General features: G+C 42.1%; 1 protein-coding gene across 1 annotated transcript in view; it reads right to left on the reverse strand.

Moving 5' to 3' along the window:
• Positions 1-15,899: 15,899 nt before the first annotated feature.
• CREBL2 (cAMP responsive element binding protein-like 2) overlaps positions 15,900-22,402 on the reverse strand; it is a 31,030-nt gene continuing 24,527 nt past the window's right edge. Inside the window, exons 2-4 of the mRNA XM_010194697.1 lie at positions 18,847-19,044; positions 17,051-17,198; positions 15,900-16,335 (exon numbers count right to left, since the gene is read on the reverse strand). Coding sequence (XP_010192999.1) covers positions 16,334-16,335; positions 17,051-17,198; positions 18,847-19,044 — 348 coding nt within the window. The 3' untranslated portion in view covers positions 15,900-16,333. The remainder of the gene's footprint in view (positions 16,336-17,050; positions 17,199-18,846; positions 19,045-22,402) is intronic.

Here is a 22,402-nt window from a genome sequence, read left to right on the forward strand (position 1 = left end):
TCGGTGGAGGACAGGCATTGCTCAACAGCCAGGCTTAACAGGGTGAGCTGTGAAGAGTCAAGACTTGCTGCTTGGGAGGTCCCTGACCAAGGTAAGGACACCGACCCACTCCTAGGGTTTTCTCCAGAACATAGAGAACCTCCAGAGCTGGTAGCAGTTATCTCTAGTGACAGCTCAACCAGCACACCCTGAGGTTCCTCTGCTGGAAATCCCCCACATCTCAGCTGCATGAAGACATTTATCTCCTCCCCCAGAGGTTTCCTTCTCAATCAAAACTCTGCCATTGATTTAAAAAGTCTTCAGCAAGTTCTGGGGGGAGGTTGTCACACCACCCTGTTCTCAGGGTGACAGAGGGAAATACTACTGTTGAAGTGGCAGGTAACTAAGGAGACAAGGACATGCGGGGCCAGTGTTGATATTCAGCATATACCCTTGAAGGTATACAATGTCCAGCGCTTCATGAAAATTTCCTTGTGATGGAAGGGCTGAAGAGGATTCACAGTGAGGAGCACCACTGCTTTTTTAAAGATAACTGTATTTTGGCCATGGTGTATAAATGCATAAATCTACCCAAATCCATCTACACTTCCTGAAACAGACAGGGTTTCTTCTTTGTTTTTGGGTTTTGGTTTTGGTTTGGTTTTTTTAGTTATCAACTGCATTAGTAAGAACTGGACTGAGTCTGTGTGTGGATTATTTCTTTCTTTTCTTAATTTCCATAGTATTGCCCAGAAGTACAGTAGCATGCAGTCAGAAAACATAAATATTTATCCAGAAAATGAGGTCAGCATCAGCATCTGGTTTGTGCATTCCCTTCACCCTGCTGGATCAATGTGCTCCCATGAGCTGGAGCCATGGAAGGCCCAGCCCAGGCTGCTGCACCTCTCAGCTGGGAAGTTGTCCATTTTATCTTCTTACCGTGTCGACAGGAGAGCCCCGCAGGGTTCAGACCAGAGGTCCGTCCATGCCAGTATCCTACTGTCGACCATAGCCATCAGCAGGTGCTTGAGGTTACAGCACAGGAAGCAGAGAAGTTACAGAGAGGTCTCCTGACACCTCCTTCCAGCCTCTGAAAGCCACTGCTAAGAATTACCACCCTTCACAGGTTAGCTGCCAAAAACTGATGCCATTCAGTATATCTGGAGCAGGTCCAGAATATGCCTAGTCACAAAATCACACAGACGGAACAAACAGCCCCACCCTGCCTGCTCAGATCCCATCTGAGAGGATTTCAGGAGAAATTTGATTTGACCTCTTTTCAATTGAGGATCTCAAGCACTTTCTTCCTATTCTCCATTTACTTCTCAACTACCTCTAACAAAGTCAGTAGATGGTGAATAGTTGATTCCTTTCCCCCCACACCCTGTGTCAGTCTAGGGTTTGTAAATGTCTACCGCATCTCAGTTATTTCTTTTCCATACCAGAAAGTCATTTATTGCACAGAACTGGCTCCAGACCAGGCTCTCCTTGGAGCAACCTAATGCAGCAGCTAGGGCATGGTCAAGCATCCTCAACTCCAGGCTACCAGCAGGCATTTCACACTTAAGTTATCCTAAAAGCATTGTGGACACTTTGATCACAGGCATTAAACTAACCAATAGAAGACAGCGTGCAGGTGTTGGCTATCCACCCACATACTCCTCAAGCAAAATCTCAAGCTCCTCACTGTATATTTGAAAGAGCCACAACCTCCTCAGGAAAGGTTTATCTCTTCTTCTGCTTTCAGAGAAAATGTGGCACAGCTGGGTTCATGTTCATGTCTGGGTCCCGAAAGTGCTGCAGTAATGCAAGTTAATAAAACAAAAGCATCTACATACTACAGAGTGTGTTAAACATGCTTGTCTATCTCCCTTTCCCATCAGCAGGGAGCAGAAGCACACATGGTGGAGCCCCATGCCCTATCCTCTGAAGAGACTCTCTGCTGGCAGTGTGGCTGGGGAAACTCCTTTGTTGAGAAACATTCCTGCATGTATGGTAGAAAACTTCCTTCTCCTCTACCACATGAAGAATGGTTGTAAGAACCCTTACCGACTGCAGGAACACTTCCTGTATGCATTTCACAAGTTCAGAAATCCCCATTAAATAAGGATCTGATATTTCTCATTAAAAACTTTAGCAAAAATTCCCATTAATTGGAAGGAGAAAGGACCTTGAAAATGAGACAAGACCAATATTTTCTGTGTGGTTCATGTTTCCAGCAGCTTGTTTCTCCCTGAAACTTCACTGTATGCTTAGTCTTTAGTTTGCCACTCAGTTACCTCTGACACAACAAAATCAGATCTAGGGTAAGCAGACCAGGCCAGCTTTGCAACATTACTTTTAACATTGAATTGTGAGACTGAAACCTTAGAGTTGTTCTTTAGGTTAGTAATTTAAAGAAATGAGACCAAACAGAATGACCCCTGAGGTTGCAGAGGACCACAGGGTCATGGTTACCTACCTTCCACTAGGTCTATGTCCAGAAGGACCCAGGAAAAGTTGTTCCTTCAAGTTTACGTGAATGGGACTGCATGAGGCAGCCTTGTTATCTGGGCATTGTGGACAGGACAGGTCATAATAATCACTGTCCTGTCAGGATGTCTCCAGAGAGGCTGTAGGTGGTGGACCCTGGTACAGTTGGACCCCAAAGATGTTCCAGTGGATGTTACCTGTGCACAGCCAACTTCCAGCCTGCATATGAGAAGTAGATCTCAGACCATTATGGGTCCCAAAGCAAAATACTTCTGCAGCCACCACATGCAGGGGCTGTTGCCTTCAGACTTGCTCCATTGCTGAAAAGGAAGAGAGGGAGAGAGGCAGTCCACCCCTCAGGCGCCAGCCCCACATTGCAGACCCACAGTCTGCCAAATGCCATTTCACATACAAAGCCCAACAAACACACCAGCCACGGTGAAACCACAGACATCTGTGCAACCTTCCCTCTTGTGAACGCAGTCACATTTTCCCATCTCCCAGAAGTGGTAAAACTACTTAAGCTGGCCAGGAAAAAGCCCAGGACTGCCATGACACAACAGGCAAGGGCACAATGTCCCTGCGTTCAAAAGGCTGGCAGTTCTGCCCTGAAACCACAGGCCTAACCACCCCTGCGACTGTGAGTGGGGTCTGGAGTTTGGCTTTCTTCAACCACTTTTCTGTTTTAGTAACAGCCCAGCCACAGTTGTATCAGAGTAAGCATGACTCTGCTTGTATAGCTTCTTCTTAGCCAAAAGTATACTGGTAAAAACACATTCTTGCTGATATAAGCTGTGTTCAGACTCAGAGGAATTTGCCCTTGCAGCTGTCCATTTATGCAGTTACACTGATAAAGCTCCCCGTTTTCTACTTCCATACGATATAGCTTTCAGTATGATTAAAAAAATTATCCAGAGCAATCAAATGAAATTCACTGCCTAAATTGCTCAGTAGCCAACAAAGCCCTCAGTCTGAAAAGCCAGCCTTCACCATGGTACACAAAGGAAAGGAGCAGTGCTGTGCCTCTGCATCGGATGCCCATGTTCACTCTTATCTCCTTCCTTTTCCTTTTCCCTCAACTCCTGCAAATCCTCTCTAGCCCTTGTCCTATCAGTCACAGCTGCTCACCTGGGTCATTCCTTGGGGAACACTGTGCTTCTGGAAGAGGTATCTGAGGAAAGGCTGCACGAGCCACCCCAGCAGCTCCAGCCCTTTAGATGACACCCATTCAGTGCCAGTGGGCTGCTGCTGCCATAACAGCTGAAGACAACACCATGCAACAGCAGTGCTGAAGATGGAAAACATTTGACAGCTTGACAGTGAAAATGGAAGGTATTCCGTGCTTAGGATTGATTTTGGAAACCTGTAATGAAACGGATGGAGATTGACAAGTGGTGATCTGGCACCAGAGCAAGGAGAAATCTTTTCCACTCCTTCTATCATTTCAGGACAGGTGATGGATGGGTTTGATAGCACCAACCACCAGGTACTTCCTGGTCTGCCAAGGCCAGAGACTCAGGAGGAAGATCATGGATTATCTAAGCAAGAAATGGAAAATGCTGCAGGATGTGCCTAGTCAATATAAACAAAGCACCCTCACAACTCCTTACAGCTGACAAATTGCTTCAGCGATATATCAAACATAACAACAAAGTTAATGAGGGGTGAGGGAACTTTAGGACTAAACCAAGCAATGGTACCCAGAAAAAGGCATGTAAGAAGCACACTTTAATGTGGGAATAACCAGCAATACCCCTGGAGCTTCATACAGCTCTCAGGACAACCTTGTACCTGAAAGGCTGGTTAGGTGCCTGGGATGCTGACCACTGCTCCTGTGTGTGTACGCATATGTGCTCATAAGTGCACGTATAGCGAGGAGGAAACCAGCATGCAGACGTGGGCTGAAGCTGGCAGAAGTTATTTGGGCAAGTTTGGCACTGAGCAAACAAAAACTCTCCATTCACAAATACCTCTCAACCCCATCTGAAAAGGACCAGTTCTGGCAGAGAGGACTCCTGGATCTCTAGCCCATCTACCCCTTCGTCTTAAATGTTTTCTGCATAAGAACATGACACAGTGCCAGCCATGAAACATTTTTTTTCCATTAAGTGGAAATTCCATCATTGCTGTTTACTTTTAGTATTAAGTGGATTGCATTTGGGAACTACTATTACAAATTGTCAAATTACATTCCCCCCCTTTTTATTTCAGCAGAAAGTTGGATTTTTGGTTAAACATACTTTAAAATTTTCCAGTTTCCAGAGGAGTGGGGAGTAGTGAGAAGCAGAGACACACACTGCTTGAACCTATTTTTCAGCCAGCCTGCCAGAGGTGATAGTGAGGTGGTTATCACCTATAATTGAACTTAAGAGTTTCCATATGTCCCATTAAGAATCTCTTGAGTTTTCCCAGTCTCCTCAACTCAACCAGTTTGACTTCAGAATTAATTGACATTGATTTAGGAGTTGGTTTTCCAAGGTGTTGAACACACGCCATCGATTTTAGCAGAAATTCTTAGTCCTCAGCCTTTCTCAATATCAGATCCTTCCTGTTTAAAAGAACAAAAAGCATATTTGAAGTTTATTAAAGCCAGACCCATAGGCTCAAAGGAAGGGTTTTTAGCCCCTAAGTGATTCTGTAAGTTAATACGCCTTTATTAGTTCGCTCTTTTCAACCTAGCAAGTGTTGTGGGATAGGCCATTATAAATTATGTAAGCTTTATTTGAACTGGCTTCTAGTAAAACATAACACACCTACTGGAAGATTGTTATATAAATGTCACCTTCTGGTGAGCAGTCTGAACTAAAACACAGATTTATTCTGCACTACTGTTAATACACACAAAGTCTTATTTCAGTTTCCTCATGAAACCTGTCCCTGGATAAAATTCAGAAGTGGCAGAGACAGCAGTAATTCCTTTGTGTTCAGCATCTCAACCAGTTTAGACCAGCTCTTGATTTGGTTCTACATTTGCAGGGAAAAAAACCCAACAGATTACATCACCAAATAATTTAATTTGTCTTCACGTCATGCTTGGCCAGACACTAGTTTTTTCACTGCATGTACAAGAGCGAGAGGCGCTTTGGTTTTATGGTTTGGAGAGGAGGGAGTGATAAGGGACTTTCATTTTTTTTTAGGAAATACAGAATTAGACAGCAGAGGCTACAAATGGATGGGTGTAATTGCCCATCTTATTTCCAGAGGCACTACAGCACTTCTCTTCAGCCTTGGAGATTTACTGTCTCCAGTGTAATACATACTCTGCAGAGTCCCTCTCAGTACTGACCCAAATACTGGAAGGAAAATTATTAAGTAATATCCAGAGTTAGCAAGATATCAGATTATTTACCAGTTACCTCTAAATGCAGCAGGAGTAGCCGTGATTTTCTCATTAACTCACAGCACTGCTAGGAGTTGATCTGCTGTCAGACTTTCTGTCGACTCTGAAACTGCTCTTGCCACGTTATTGTCTTGGTCTTTCTAATTAATCCAGGGCATCTTTCTCAGAATGGAGTCTTGAGGTTGTATATTTTTTTCTTTAAAAGGGATGTCGGGGATGTGGCCCTTGACCTTCATACCAGGAGTTGCACAGCCAGCATCAGTCTGGCAGAAAGCACTGAATTTTTGAGCTAAACCATGCATAATCTTAGGACACCAGCAGAAGGCAGCCACTATAAAGGCCAAAAGCAGTCAAATAGACGTATAAAGAGATATTCCAAAATACTTCAGTGGAGGCTGATGTGACAAAGGGTGGCTCTCCACAAACTGCTCTTGAACCTACAACAACAGCTCTGTAGGTCCCACCAGAGAGCTCCAGTCCTGGAAGTGATGACAGACACGCTGCCTTTCCACCACCACTCCATACCACTCTTCATCGCCTCTGCAATGAGGCCGCCACCCACAAATCCTAACACTGCCAGCTTCTGACAGCCAAACCATGGTTTTGATGGCCAAGTTCCTAGCTGTGTCTTCAAAGACAGCTTCCTGCTTGTTGATCATGACAACTGTCTTGAGAAATTTCTATCAAGGTAACAAAGCGTTTGGAGTTCTGTCTTCAGTTATCTCTTTCCTCCATTAAAATATCTATCTGTGGTAGTAAGCACTTTTGAGTATATTTGAATATTATATTTCACGTATTTAATGTCATTGTGGAAGTTTGGCTTGTGAAAGCACACAGGGGGAATGTCTTTGATCAAAAATTACCTTTTCAGTGCTCTAGCAAAACTCTCTACAGATTCAGCACGGTTGTGAGTGTAAGGGATGTACTTATTGCAGTGGCTCTTGTAGTATGAGCAGAGTGTGCACGGGACGTGCAATACCACCAACCTTGCACAGTTCCATCTCACACAGTACATATGCAGAAGGACATTCAGTGCAAGTTCATCATTAGCTCACAGAAAGCTTTCTGGGAGGTGGTACCACCCTTTAGTCTTCCCAGCTTGACTCTTGCTTGGTGAAGGGAGATACAATGACCTATACAGAGAAAAACTGCCCTCAGTGCCTGACTACCCACCTGCCACACTGATCTAGAAATAAAAGCGTTCCTCACCCTTTGCAGAGCACTCACTGTAAATCATTACTTACATTTCCCTGTATTTCCTCATAAATGCAAGACCAGCAGCATTCTCACTTTAGCTCCCAGGGTGACTTTCTTCTAAATTTCCCTAAAAACATACTTTATTTCTTCTAAATATAACCAGGGGAAAAACAACAGCACACTATATATGAAGATGCAAACAAGGAAAAACACATGCGTAAAATCATTTTAACAAAATATAACAACACTTTGGCTTAAAAGAAACATAGAGCATAACTTAGATTAGGACATCCTATTCACAAATCTCTCCAGGAGGCACCTGTAAAACACCTCCACCATGCCAAACCTTCTGGTGTTGCAGCAGCAGAGTTAATGTAAAGAGGCTACAGTCCTCATTAATCTTTATACAGTCTTCAGCTGGTAAAAATCTGTCCTTTGAAACTGATAGCACATGAGAAAGTTTTCCAAACATTATAGGGGCAAAGGCTGTATAAGAAATGAGTAGCAATGCTCCTGTTTCCAAGACAAAGACATCAAAGTTGAATATTTGGGTTTCAAGCTCTCCTGACTAGACTTTTGCCATTCAAAAATTCATTTCTAATTAATACTACTTTCAGAAACCACTTTCTCAGTTTAGGTATCTAACAGAGTATCTCAGAAGTGCTAGTTGAGAAAATAATCTATTTTTCATTTGTTGAGAAATTTATCACAAGCCATAAATGTATAAAACTCCCTGAAGGAAAAGGTTTTTTTATCCACTGACATAACACGGCTGTAAATCATGAAATCCCAGTATAAGTGAACTGTTGATGTCAGCTTTACAGAGCCATCTCCAGATTCTACAACCACTCTGATTACACAGAAGTCTTCTCTTTTAGATGGGCTCTGATAAAAAATTATTCAAAAATGTAATACTGGAATCAAGAATCTCTCAGACTTTCGAGCACACACAAACTCATTTTGGGACTTGTATACCACCGGCCTTGTTTGCTGGGATACCAGGGCTTATGGAATTGTGTTTGCAGTCAGTATGCATCAGCAACTTACGAGTCCCTTAGCCAGCTCCAACTCAATCTGAAATGGCAGTCATAACACTAATACAGTTTGGGGAACTAAAAAAAAAAATCTAGGGCTGATGAGATGAACCTATCCACCTGCAGGGGAAAGCAAATTAGACCTCCATGGCCAGTTTTGTACTTCGAGAGCAGCGCACCAGCTAAGCCAGCACATGTGCTTGCTCACCAGTAAGTTTCTGAGCACTCACAGATGTCAAGCAGAGCCCGGCTGTATCCAACCCATCAGCAGGGCTCAGGGAGCCAAAACTAGGGGGCAGGAAAGGAAAGAGCAAAGTGAAGCAAAGAACACAAACTCAAAGGAAATCAGACTGTAGGGACTTTACCAACAGAACAACTCTCTTTAGAGCAACACAGTCAAAATCCCTTCCCATGAGATTTCACCATGTAAACATTTCTGTAATTTCAGTATATTAAATCAGGACAAGGATAACAGAATATATTAACATTATTAAAGCTACAATAAAAGCAAACAAAAAAGTGTGATACTTATTCATTCTGCATCCAAACATTGGAGGAAAATAAAAGGATGCTAGTGATGCTAGCTATGAATTTCTGTATCATTTAAGCCTACGGTTACAAGTGACCAGGTTAAAGCAGTTTAAGAAGTTTCTGCCTTTCAGATGAGAAAAATACCCCCCTGACTCTAAATAGGCCCAGTCAAATCAAAGCCAAAGGAAAAGGAGTTTGTGAAAACAGTCCTTCAGTGGCCCTGACAATATCAGAAATACTCTCTGACACAAGTAACAATATTTTAATCTTTAAAGGAGGGAGCTAAAGTGACAATTCTCTATTAGAAAACTTTGGAAAAGAAAAGCTGGTGTACAAGTAGGAGGAGAGATCAAAACCCTAGATTAATTTTTTAATTATAGCAACTGAAGTTGCATTTTTCTTTGGAGGACAGGAGTTTGCAGGGGCCCAGGCTTCCAAGCATCAGCTACCCCCAGGACAAGTGATTGCTGCCAGGCGTAGGCCCTACACTCGATTCTTTCTCACTGCTAGCTGAGTTTTCCCTACTCCTTGCTGTAGTAAAGCTGTGACCTCAAAAGCTCCCAGTGCTCCCTGGGAGGATAATGGTCAGCTCCTCCCACACCAGAAAAGAAACTGGAGTGCATCAGTATTGATCCTCCACTCTGCTCTTATCATCTCCATGTTACCTTGAGAATGCAGTGAAATAGTTAACATGGTATAAGAGAAATTGTATGTGTACAATGAAGCATTCTGGCATGTAAATTTAGGACAGCAAAAGACTTGGTCCTTGAAGCTGTAACTAAAGGACTTCTAATCAGTCTCTTTGCATGCCATACTGAGGAATATGCCCTTGAGGAGACTGATAAGAGGCTAAACATCCTGCCCAAAGAGATGCCAAGGGCTGGACCATTGCCTAATGAGGATGAAGTCAGCAGAAGTTGTGAAAACTGGGGGAAAGGTAAACGCGGCAGGGCGAGATTGGGACCACCAACTCACGGACCACCAACTGAAGAAATCCTCTGAATACTGCAAATGCAAACTAATTAGCAAGGAAAGCCAGAGACTAATTAGCCAATAAAAAGTAGATTAAGTAACTCTGTACCAATTAATGTAGTTTTAGGTGGAATTTTGCTAACCAAGTATCAAGGTAAATAAGCTGTAAATTTTGCATGTGGTGTGCTTGGAAATCTTCCACCTTGCACCCTGCACAGAATAAAACAATGTCTCCTCTCTAAACAGACTTTGTGTCTTTCGGAAGTTATTTTCAATTTCAGGTAACATCTATGTAGAGCTCCAAATCAAGCATGACAGAAAAATAGCATACATGGAAGAAATCCTGCTTAGGCGCATCCTTGGCAATGCCTCCAATTCTCTGCATCCTTTCTAATTAACTTCAAATTGCTACTTTATAAAATTCTCACTGATGTCTGAAACAGGGGAAAAGAGGTTTTACAATAACAAAGAAAATAATTTTAAAGCCTGTTAAGAGGTCATAATTTAAAGTTACAGCTGGTGATGGCATTTCTGACAGACCAAGGGAAAGCTGTGTTAATAACAGGCACGTTTGTTTTGTTGGTAGGACTTATTTCATGCAAAGAGCGTGATTCAGAAAAAATGCAGGGTGAATGCAAGCAATCACAAGAGGCCATTCATCATTCTGCCTACGTTTTTGTTGTTAATACATCAACAGAACTGCAACTGTGCTCATTCCATGAGAGAGGAGTTTGCAGCAGAAGGATTAAAATAGACAACCTTTATCATCGTTCTCCAGCTGTCAGTCAGTCTTTTTTATCTGCCAGCATGTGTAGACAATATCAGCTCCATTAACAATGCCACTCCTTTAGAGGCATTGGGTTGAAACGATGACAACATTAAGCGATTGCTGCAAAAAGACACGAGATCACATAAATCCAGAAAGCTGAAGTAGTTAATTGGCTGTTTCTCAAACACCCACAGCAATCCACTTTGGCCATTGGTATCCTAGGAATTAAAAAGCTAATTGCTATTTTATTTCGCAAGTTGAGAAATCCCCGAGAATTAAGTAATGAGAAATGCAGCTTGCTGAAGTAAGAACAGTAACGCTCCCTGTTCCCATCAATAGATCCCTGCAGTATGAGAGGGATATCACCTTGCGATAGTTTATGCAAATGTGCATCACAAGAGTAATTAGTTGATCCGAAATCTAGGCAATACCTCCCTCCTCTTTTCCCTACCTGAGATCCCAGACAGGATTCCAGGTTTAAGTTGAAAACTAACACTTTTATTCTATTTATTTTAGTGATGCCTCTTCTGGCTGATGTTCATGTGATGAAGACCTTTGGGCCAAAATTTTCTCTTTCACAAACGAATTGCCCTGCAAACACACATACAGCTCCACAGAGTGTTTCAGGTACCTAAACCCCAGCTGAACTTAGCCTTTTGTTTGAAAACACCATCACCAGTGAAAATGCTGGGCAACCTGGAATTTATAGAAATACAAGTAACATAATCTAAATCTCAACATTTCAAGTGAAAGAAAACTTCCGATTTTGTGAGTCGCAGAAGCGCTTCAACATACACCCTACATCTACAGCTGAACATCACCGTCATTTCTGCCTGCTGCCTCTACCTGCCAACAGTGCTTCCCCTGATGGCACAGATAGACAGAACAACACTTGAACAAGCGAAAAGCCACCCTGGGCTGAGCTGGTGTCAGTGCTGCTTCCGCTAGGCTATGCAGAGAAATGAGACGTGAGTCCTGAGCTACAAAGGGTGATGAGCTTGCAACGCAGAAGGGGTACTTATTCTGATGTTACCAAGAGCTTAAAATGCAGAAGGGTTATTCAGCATGAGTCAGTGGGTGTGGTACAGCGTGTGTGCAGGGAGAAACAGGATAATAACTCATGCTTTTGTGTAGTCCTCTGGAAAAGGAACCTTTGACAGGCTTTGAAGATAGCTGCCAGACCACTTAGGGAAGAAAGGAGATTCACAGAAGATGCTTTTTCTGTAGAGGAACGCATGCTGAAAAGTGGGAGATGTCAAAGTACTGTTTACAGGAGTGGAAAAAATAAAAAGCCCAGAAACGCAAAACAGACAACACTGACCTAGCAACACGGCAGGATCTATGCTCGATAGCGAGCAGGAAAGATTTATTTTTGCATCAGCAAGCATTCAGAGAATGCCACATAAGGACACGGTGAAGCTGGAGGCCAGTGCTGGTATGCCCTACCACAGGAATATGCAGCACTGCTGTCGCCAGTACCATATAAGTTAATCAAAATGTATTTTGAAAGGCACCACAAAGGTGTGGAAAAAGTCACCTTTCATAGCAAGCCATTTTTATTCACATTGAACACCCTGTCTCACGAAAAGACACATTTTATAACCCGCTTTTAGTCTTCTACTAAAGATGAAATTTACTACTACTACTACACTTCTACTACTGATGAAATTTATTTCATCATCAGAGCACCAATCAGCTACAGCATAGTTCTATGCTAATACCACCATTACCTACCCTAATCTATAGAGATCACACGCAAGAATTGCTTGAAGCAGCAGGTACTGTTAGTAGCATTAATTAAGCCACCTGTGAGTTACAGGCAGACACACAAAAAAGCAGGGCTAACCTTGCACTAGTTAGAGAAGTAAAATTTCCACCTCCCAGGTGCTTTTTATGGAGGAAAAAAAGAAACTGAAAGCCAGTTATTTAGAGTTTGGGTATTTTTAATGATATGCTGCTGAAAATCATTAGCTGAACAATGACAGCATTTTCTAGTTACAATTTAAAATGAGTAAGATAGAAGAAAATATAAATAATGTTATAAATAGTATCAAGCAGCAGCCCTTGCAGAAATTGCTTAAGGCAATGGCTCTAACTGACATTGCAAATCCTACTTCTATATCTACATACACACACCTATACATTCCATAAATTGAATTTTGGTCCACTGATGCACTGCTCAGTATGGGATACCTCAGATTTTACCATGGATTAGAAGCATCTGTTTTCTCATACAAATACACAACAGGGTCATACAAGAAAGTCAGTTATTGACAAAACTTGGAGAGAAATCAATGCTCAGTGGCACTAACAGCAGGACACTCAGAAGCTGGTGGTTTGACTTCCCTATCTACTGTAGGGATTTCTACCTCAGCCAGTTCTCTGTCACTCATCCTTACTATAAAGGACTAGGGTTCTTATTTCGGTTTTTCCTCTTGATTCCTCTACATTTTTAGACTAGTCTAAAACATTTGGTCCACATTTGGTCCTTTTATTAACAGTAATTTTATAGCTAACTGCAGAGAGAATAATTTATTAGAAAATAACAAATGGGACTATGATGCCAAATCTTCTCCATCTCTCCACGGATTCCAGGAAGAACTAGATTCGTTACTGATGTAGATTAATCTTCACCCTAAAATGTAAAAAAAGAATAAATGGAAAAACAGGTCAGCCACAAGCACTCTCCCAAAGCTAGTCATGGTTTTGGCTGTCAAGAAAGAGAAAAGCTTTTTGAAATGTAACTAATACATTAAATAACCCACAACCAAACACCCCTGCTGTAAGTTATAATAGAATTTTGAGAAGCACTTAATAGAATGAAGGTTCTTTGACAAATACTTATTATTATCAGATTACAAAAGTAACCATGATTATTTTTATTTTTTTAAACACATATAATTACGAAATGTTCTCAGTTAAGTGACAAATCTAATAAATGTATCAACTTTGTTTTTTCAGGATTCTATGCCCCAAGCATGTATTTGGGATTAAAAAGACAAGACATTACATCTTTTTCTTACAAACTTTTTGCTATCTGGTCAATTCCTGGGTTAAATTCTCAAAAAGGATTAGTGCAACTCTACAGATGCTGTACATCAGCACCAAGTGCAGTCTTACTCCACCTTACTGTGGCAGATTCCTAGCACTTTTATAAACACTAAATACTATCAACAGCATCTTTTGAAGACTGTGGATAGTTTTCAAGAGATACCCACCTTTAGCAAAGCAAATAGTTCTAGCTGACAATTAGATTTCCATGGCAAATGAGAAAATAACACATTTCCAGGCTTATTTCCTTTCTTCAATGTTTATGAGAAAGAACCAGCTGCACGCACTCACTGCAGGAGAGATGGGTGGAAGGCTGTGCCCATCTTACACAAGGAGAGGGTAAGACTAAGCCATCCTCTGTTACTTAGGGTACTATTTGAGACTCCTAGTCAGAGGACCTCGTTGTACCACTTCCAGGAGCCACCTCAATGTGAATGAAGACTGTAACCATTAGAGTACCAAAAAACATGAATCACAAACACAAAACCTGCTAGTTTTCAAGGGGAACTGGTGAACTTCAAACTCCAAAATAAAGGACTCCCAGAGATCCATCTAAGCCCAGAACATTTATGATGATCTGCCATGTGATGGAAGCCATAAAACTTTATCTACTGCATTATTGTTGCTGCCAATCCTACATTTTGTCATGAACTACAGCATCTACAGCAGGTTGGAAGATTGCAGTGAGAGCCTCTAACTCTGTGTCACATTTATTTTGGCTTGCAGGACAAACATGGAAACAGTTAAAGATGATGGAGGCTGTAACATGCCTCCTGTGTCATCTGCACAAAGCACAAAAAAACCTGTTAGAACAAGGATGCCACTATTTGTGCCACAGAGCTGGGCCCAGGCTTGCCAAACACAATCTTGTAATGCCAGCTGCTGGCTGAGGAAGCAGGAGCCACAGTGATGAGGAACAGATGAAAACCACTGCCCATCACAATGAGAAACTCCAACTCCTCATTTCCTCCATCAAATTACAACTTTTCTCCCAAGAAGTTTCTTGCTTGGCGTCACAGAAAGTAAAACAAAGAAAGAGCAGAGGGAAGAGAGTAAGTGGGGTATTTCTGGTGAGATCAGAGCTGTGTTTTTCACATAAGCTGTGTTTGTGCAGAGTAGAGCTGTTCTGGTCACACTGAATGTAGGTCCTCTGTGTCTTTTCTACATTCCTGATTTTGAAAGACGCTTAAGTATACACATAACCTTTGAAATACAAGTTTAATTGCAGTACATAGTTTACACTTGAAAATCAACTGTGTAAGTCTAATTCTAACCAAAAATACTGCATTACACTTCTGGCATGATCGTATTAAAAAAAAAAATCCAATTGAAAGGTTCAGAGAGTATAGTTCTGGACATCTGGCCTAGGTGTTTTTTGTCCTCCAGAGAATGCAGAAAAAGGACAGGCAAGCATTCAACACAGACAAAAATCCCAAAACTTACAGGTTTGCTTTGTTGCTATCTTTCAGGACAAACTTCAGTGCTTAAAATACAGGGTGGGGGGGAATCCTCATATCCTCCCCATCTCTGCTTCAGTGTTACTTAACCTTTCATAATAGTTTTCCATGTCTATGCAACATCTCTGGCAATTGCTAAGTAAGTACATGTGTGGAGGGTCTAGAGAATAAGCTTTAAAAGATGCCTTAAGGATTAGTATATGAGTGCTCAGAATGGAATTTTGAAAACAGCTGTGCTGTACACTGAAATATGGCACTTTATTATTTTCAGTGCTTCTGGCTAATCCCAAATTGAGATAATGCTAAACAGACCCAAATAGTTCAAAAGAAAGAAGGCAACATTCAGTCTAGCAAAGTCATTCATTATAATATTTATTCTATGAAACAAAGAAGAAAACATAAGATTAAAAAACATTCCATGCATTCCATAAAATACAGAGAAAGACATTGTCATGAACAAAAGAGAATAAGTAAGCAAAACCCCCACTGAAAGTCCCAAGAGCTCCACTCTCCACGTTGCATCATATAAATGCAAAAAGCACATACAGGAGAAAGAGTGGTCTAGGAAAAGTGGCATGTTATCTGTCAGTATCTGGGATGAGTAAATCAGCCTGTAAGACTTTTGCCATTACCTCTCCTAGCATAAAGCCAAACTGATGCAATTTGTTTTCCTTGCTACCCAGTTCTTGGCCTTATCTTTGGCTGAGGAACCAGGAGAGCACAGCAAAACTCATGGAAAGATTTTATGGCCTAAAGTGTAGGAAGACACATAAAGACAGTAGGGCACGATGGGTGGAAGCAGATGGCCGTTGTTCCACTGCTGGGAGCAAGGTGGAAGGACGTGCTTTGACTATCTTACACTTGGACTATCTTACTGAGACCATGAGGGGCAAAAAATACACCCTGCAAAAGAAATATGGACAGAAGCAGGGGATATATCTAGTACCTCTCTTTAAGAGTCCAAATAACATAAAATACATGCTGCATTATAAAAGGATGCTGAAAGCAACATCTTTATTTAGGTGACAAATTACATCACTATAAACCTTCTTACTGGAAGCTTTTGATCCAGTTCCTTCTCCATGACCTACAGTACTCTATTCGGTTTAGCAAAGCCGTTATGAGATCCTCCTCTTGCTTTTATTTTACAGAACCTCTCAGACTCTCACAGCGATTACCACCCATATAACTACTGACCACAAAGTCAGCCTAATTCAGGGCTCTGACACAAGAGCAGCCCGTCTCTTAGTGGGAATGCCCAAAAGCTGCCATAGCCGTATTTGGGAAGGGTGGTGTAAAGAATGGAAGAACAAGGCTCTGCTTACACAAACACCTATTACCCCCAAACCCCACTCGATACAGGCTCAGGAACACCACAGGCAAAGAGTTTCATGTGGGGAGGAGCAAAGAGAAGACAGCGGACTGGGATCTTCCCCCTGCACCCAGGGATGCATCCACTTCTCTGACAACAGCATTCTTCTGCTAGCTACCGAGCTACCTCTGCTGCAGTGCCGAAGGTTCTGCATTGGCCTCCTGCGAATGATGCACCATGGGGGAAGATTGTTACAGTTACAAATGTAGTTTTCATGTCATTTCTTAAAAACAAAGCTAGGAATTCATATTTAAAAAAAATACAGTAAAGTGTGATTTAATCTGTAGCATGAAATACTTCAAAATTAGAAGATGCAAGACATAAAATAGCCCATACTACACCTTAACTCTGTTCCGTGGCATGTATGTATCGGAATATGACTTTATATCACATGATCTTTTCACCTTTCAATCCCCAGAAGAACCTTAGTTCATTCCCTGGACAAGCACAAACAAGGCAGAAAGAAGACTCAGCAGTTCTCACTTTTGAGTGCTTGCAGCTAGAATAATGTTTTCTTGATGGAGTTTTTAAAATTCAATTATGCTTCATTTACCTTGCATTAGGAAAACAACGAAAATGTTAGAAAATGCTGTAAAAGACTAAGGTCTCAGGTCTTCACAGGTTTCCACAGGCCTTGGTAAAACACGAAGATTGTGTCTTCTTTTAAAATAGCTGCCCAGCTTCCTAGCTAGTGTAATTTCTGTGTTGTCCATGTAAACATTACACAGAGTCTTTGTACCACCCACTAAGCTCTTTGCTTCAATCAACTATTTGTGCCCAAAAGCACATCCTCATGTTTCTTCCCACACCACAGCCATCCTCCTACGCCACAAAAGATGTAACCAAATAGGAATTAATCATAGGCTGGATACTCACAGGGATTGCTGCTGTTTGCTTCTGTCTTCCCAGCCTTGGCGAGTTTGGTTGAATTCTGCTGTGCTTTGCCCTGCTCCTCCCCAGTTAGCAGGGCTTTTATTTCAGAGGGGATTTTCCCTTGGTCCATCGCCACACACCACTGCTTGTACTGAAACATGCAAACACATTAGGCATTAGCAAACTGCCAGGATCACATTAGCAGACAAAACAGAGCTGTAATCTTTACCTTCTGGTATATTCATTTAAGGTTTGAATTTACTGGGCTGAAGCCTCTTACAAAACTGCAGAGCACTAATGAGCTAAGCACGTGTCCATGGTTGCATACCTGGCCTCAGTAAATCCTGGTTCAGTCAATAAACTGCTACTCAGTGGCAGTACTAGACACAATACTGTAATTATTAAACAACATGGAACACTTTGTGCATTTTCTCGCTGCTGGCGTGCCAGAATACCGTTCCAGTTCATGGCTTATTAAAACCAAATATTTCACATGACTCTGGGGCTGATTAAGAGGTCCTTTCTGATTGTGCAAGGCACGGCTACAGCACATGTGCCTTATTCCTAGTTCCCTCATCTTAGATTCTTCATTGGCAAACCCTGAAGCACACTGAAAAACCTGTGGTCGGCTGGCTGACTTTCCACCCTAACCCTATTCACTTATGGTGATTAGCCCTGCTTGTTCAAATAAACCTAATGCAAGGTCAAGGCCATATCCTCAGTTCCAGGGAAGTTTCAATGGCATCTCGTATCACTGAGGAGGAGCTAAGTCTGTATTTCCAGATGAAACACTCTTCAGTTAATGCAGCTTATTTGGCCAAGACAGCCATCTTATACGTGCTGGAACACAGGACAGCTGTGCAACCATCTACACAGAGAGAATGCTGCAAAAAATCAACATCCCCAGCAGAGACAAGGGTTGCGGGAAGCAATAACACACTGTGGCTCTATGTTTCCCCATGATATTTGAATACATTTCTTTCCATTCTCTACCTCTGTCAGGGGTTTTTCAAAACAAACTTTTCAAAGAAAACAGACTCATAGGCAATGGCACTTTCTTTGCTTGCTTCCTGCTCAAAATGAGCAGAAAACTTGTGACATGAGGTTCATACTCTACATGCAAAGTAGGCAAACAGCTGAATGCATCTGTTACTGATCTTCTGATAACCTTACGGCTAGCTAAATCCCACTCTCAGTCACAGTGATTTTGAGAACAAATGTCCACAAGGACAGGTCCCACAGAATAATAAAATAATTTGGTTGGAAAGGGCCTTTAGGATGATTGAGTCCAACTATAACCTGTCCACTACTAAACCATGTCTCTAAGCACCTCATCTACTTGTCATTTAAATGCCTTTAGGGATGGTGACTCCACTTCCCTGAGCAGCCTGTTCCAATGCCTAATAACCCTTTCAGGGAAGACATTTTTCCTAATATCTAATCTAAACCTCCCCTGGCATAACTTCAGGACACTTCCTCTCATCCTAGCACTTGTTACTTGGGAGAAGAGACCGTCACCCACCTGGCTACAACCTCCTTAAGGTAGCTGTAGAGAGCACCAAAGTTTCCCCTCAGCCTCCTCTTTTCCAAACTAAACAACCCCAGTTCCCTCAGCCGCTCCCCATAAGACTTGTGCTCCAGATCCCTCATCAGCTTTGCTGCCCTTCTCTGGACACGCTCCAGTGCTTCAATGTCCTTCTTGAGTGAGGGGCCCAAAATTCAATGCAGTATTTGAGGTGTGGCCTCACCAGTGCTGCGTACAGTAATATTGCGGGCTAGGTTAAGTGATAGTTTATTACCATGTCAAGCTCTTCTCTGAGAGCACAGATGGCTCGCTCTCTGCTTGAAACCAGCTCTTCCAGGTACTGGTACCTCAGCTTCTTCCTGGCTCTGCACTCTCTTGCACTCTGACGACTTCTTTCAAGTTTTGCCTTCAAGTCTATTTTGGCTGGTTTACGACCTCGCTTGCCTGGTTTCTTCACCTTGCCTCCAACCACCTGGAAAGGAAAGGTACAGTAAAGATCCTGTTCTGCAAAGATAATGCTGTAACCATGTCACTGTGACTGCTAGGTGTCTCAAGAAGAAAATGCATACACTTTCACTGATTTTGGAGCAACTGAGGAAATAAGAGGGTTGATGTATGAGGTGTTTAGTGACGGCATCAAAATCAAAAGGGAAGGATATGACTTCATAGTGAAGTCAGTGCTTGAACAGGACTGTTTTAAGTGCTACTAATCTGATTTGGAGGAGATCCACAGAATGGTTGAGCCTGGCAGGGACCTCTGAAGGTCATTTGACACTTTCCCCCCTGCTCAAGCAGGGCCACCTAGAGCAGGCTGCCCAGATGGTTTTTTAGTATCTCCAAGGAAGGAGACTTCACAAGCCTTCTGGGCAACATCTGCCAGTGCTCAGTCACCCTCACCGTAAGGAAGTGTTTCCTGATGTTCAGAGGGACCCTCCTGTGTTCCAGTTTGTACCCACTGCCTCTGGTCCTGGTACTGAGTACCACTGATGCTTGTCTCCACCTTCCCCTTCAGGTGTTTGTATACACTAATGAGATGCCCTGAGCCTTCTCTTCTCCAAGCTAGACGGTCCCAGCTTTCTCAGCTTTTCTTCACAGGAAAGATCCTCCAGGCCCTTCATCATCTTAGCGGCCTTCTGCTGGACTCTCTTCAGTGGTTCCACTGCTCTCTTGCACTGGGAAGCCCAGAACTGGACATACTACATCAGATATTTAGGAGGCTATCTGGGACATTGAGGAGACAGATGATAGTCAACTTGTAGTGAAACTGGTTTAATATTACTAACAACTCCTGTCCTAATACTTGCCAGCTCTAGAAATATTGTATTATGGAGTTTAACACTTTAATTTGGAAGGAAAAAAATTATATCAATACAATCCAAAACTTAGTTTTGCTGCAATGAAGTGACCACAGTTTCAGCCTACTCTAAAGATGAAACTTGTCAGAATTATTCACTAGCCATCTGAGCTTCTTCAGTCCCAATTTCTTTCAAAGGATTTCTACTAAACAGTGAATTCAGTTACACTGAGTCCCACCTCTGCTGCCTCTATTCCAGTTGTACCTAACCATTCTGGCCATGCTTACCTTCCAAACATCATTACACAGCCTGGAAAATCATCTCCTCAAACTTCCTCATGCAACCTATCGCAGTGTTCAGCTCTCCTAGTGCCCGATTTAAATCTCCCTTGTAGAAATTTAATCCTATAGTTTCTTGTACTGTGGAGTGCAGATTTTGCAGTAATTTTTGTTTCTTTTTTTGTGGCTCATTTTTATAGGTCTGAAAGCTTCTCTTGCTACAAATAATAATAATAGAAAATTCCTCAATATTTACTCTATGCTTCCCCACCCAAATATTTCACACTTAACATGAGAACATGGCCCAAGAAAGTCTTAAATACGGTCTGAAATTTAGTACACTGGCCATTGGGTGGTATCACCTTGTAAGCATTACATCAGCCACACACCCACCTTCCCTCTGAAGTGAGGATTTCTCTTTTATTTGCATTCTGATCACACTGTTTGAAATAAGGGGGTGTGGAGAAACACACCTAACACACACACCTACACACAAGAATTTCACTGCTGGCTTAGTGTTTCACCACACTGTATACAGACAGGACTTTTTCGAATAGGCAGTGTTCAAAATACCAGAGTTCATCATTTAAAAAAAGCCACTTTTTACTGTGTGATGCTACAAAATAAGTCAGCATTGACATTCAAAGAAGTCACTTGTTCTACAAACTTAGCAGACTGCAATAAAAACAATAACATAGTGAACTGATGTGCTAGAATGAAGAAAAAAAGGATTACACAATTGAGCCCATTCTTTCTTTGGAAAGTGAGTCAACAATCACATGCCAACATAATCCTATCCTCTATATTGCCTGTCCTAATTTATTCAGGAGTAGCTGCTTACCATAAGCAAATAGAGGAACAGAAAGTACTTAATGGACATCTAGTGATAATGAAACAAACACAACACATTCAGAAGAGGAAAAAAACCCTCAGGCTCTTTTACGTTTGAACTGCTGAATACTGTTCAAATAATCCATTGACTCCACCAAGGTGCTCTCCTTAAGATCTTCTAGTTCAGATACTATATTCACCTAAGTCAGATAAAACTTACCAGCCATGGCCAAGGGGGAACAAAGCTCCAAAGACAGGAAAGTGACTGTCCCCTTTCGAGCATGACAAGCACAGCTCTATTCCCTCATGGAACCACACACATACTTATGTGTAGTGTGATTTATACTCCTAGCTCAGTAGCAGTTAGAAATACATAGTCTTCCCAAGGAGGGGCTGCAGGCACTCACAATTTGCTATCCATTATTACTTGCACTTGAAAGATTTCGGGACATCACATTATACACTACAGCCAAAGTACTTCAGTTCTCAAAGACTTTTAGCACCTGAGGCTTTTCTGTGCCAATACAAGGCAGTTGAAAGCAAATCTTTGAATTCAAGAGCTAGATAAGGTCTTGTAGAGAAAGTCAGCTCTCATAAAAGCCTTTTGCTACTCTGAGTTTTGACCCTCTAGAAGAGTGAGCTAGCATTCAAGGTTGGAGTCCCAGCACACCACATACTACCATATGAGGATCTCATTAATGCTTATAAACATCTAAAGGAGGAGTGTCAGGAGGATGGGACCAGACTCTTCACTGTTGTGCCCAGCAACAGCACAAGTGGCAATGGTCACAAACTGGAACACAGGAGGTTACACTTAAACATAAGGAAAAACTTTTTACTATGAGGTTACGGAGCACTGGACCAGGCTGCCCAGAGAGGTTGTGGAGTCTCCTTCTCTGGAGACATTCAAAACCCGCCTGGACGCCTTCCTGTGTGATCCTGCTCTAGCAGAGGGGTTGGACCAAATGATCTTCGGAGGTCCCTTCAAACCCCCACCTTTCTGTGATTCCGTATTAATAAAATAACAACTCAAATCTCAGTCCTGCACAGGAGCATGTCACTGCCATGCCCTTTCACCAGAACATCAGGCAGGTGAATAGTTACTACCACCCTGTTCCTCAGAACCAGCAAGTTAAAGCTACTGGCAAATAGCACACAACCTTTCCACAGCCAGCATCTTGGGCAGCCACTGGCAATGAAAAGCACTCACATGCAGCACACTTCACAGCAGTTAAATCCATCCAACACCACGATCCTACAAAATAATTTCTTTTTAAGGACCTGTTAACTTAAAGCATCTTGTGTATATTTATACGCACCTGTACCTTTCTTTTTTAAGGTAGGAGTCACATCAACACAAAAAACATACAGAGGGCAAGGGAGAGTGGATCTTTATACCAATAAAGTATCAAGTGAACTCATACAA

The sequence above is a fragment of the Mesitornis unicolor genome, unplaced genomic scaffold (assembly GCF_000695765.1).
Source record: "Mesitornis unicolor isolate BGI_N332 unplaced genomic scaffold, ASM69576v1 scaffold5021, whole genome shotgun sequence".
NCBI classification, from domain to species: domain Eukaryota; kingdom Metazoa; phylum Chordata; class Aves; order Mesitornithiformes; family Mesitornithidae; genus Mesitornis; species Mesitornis unicolor.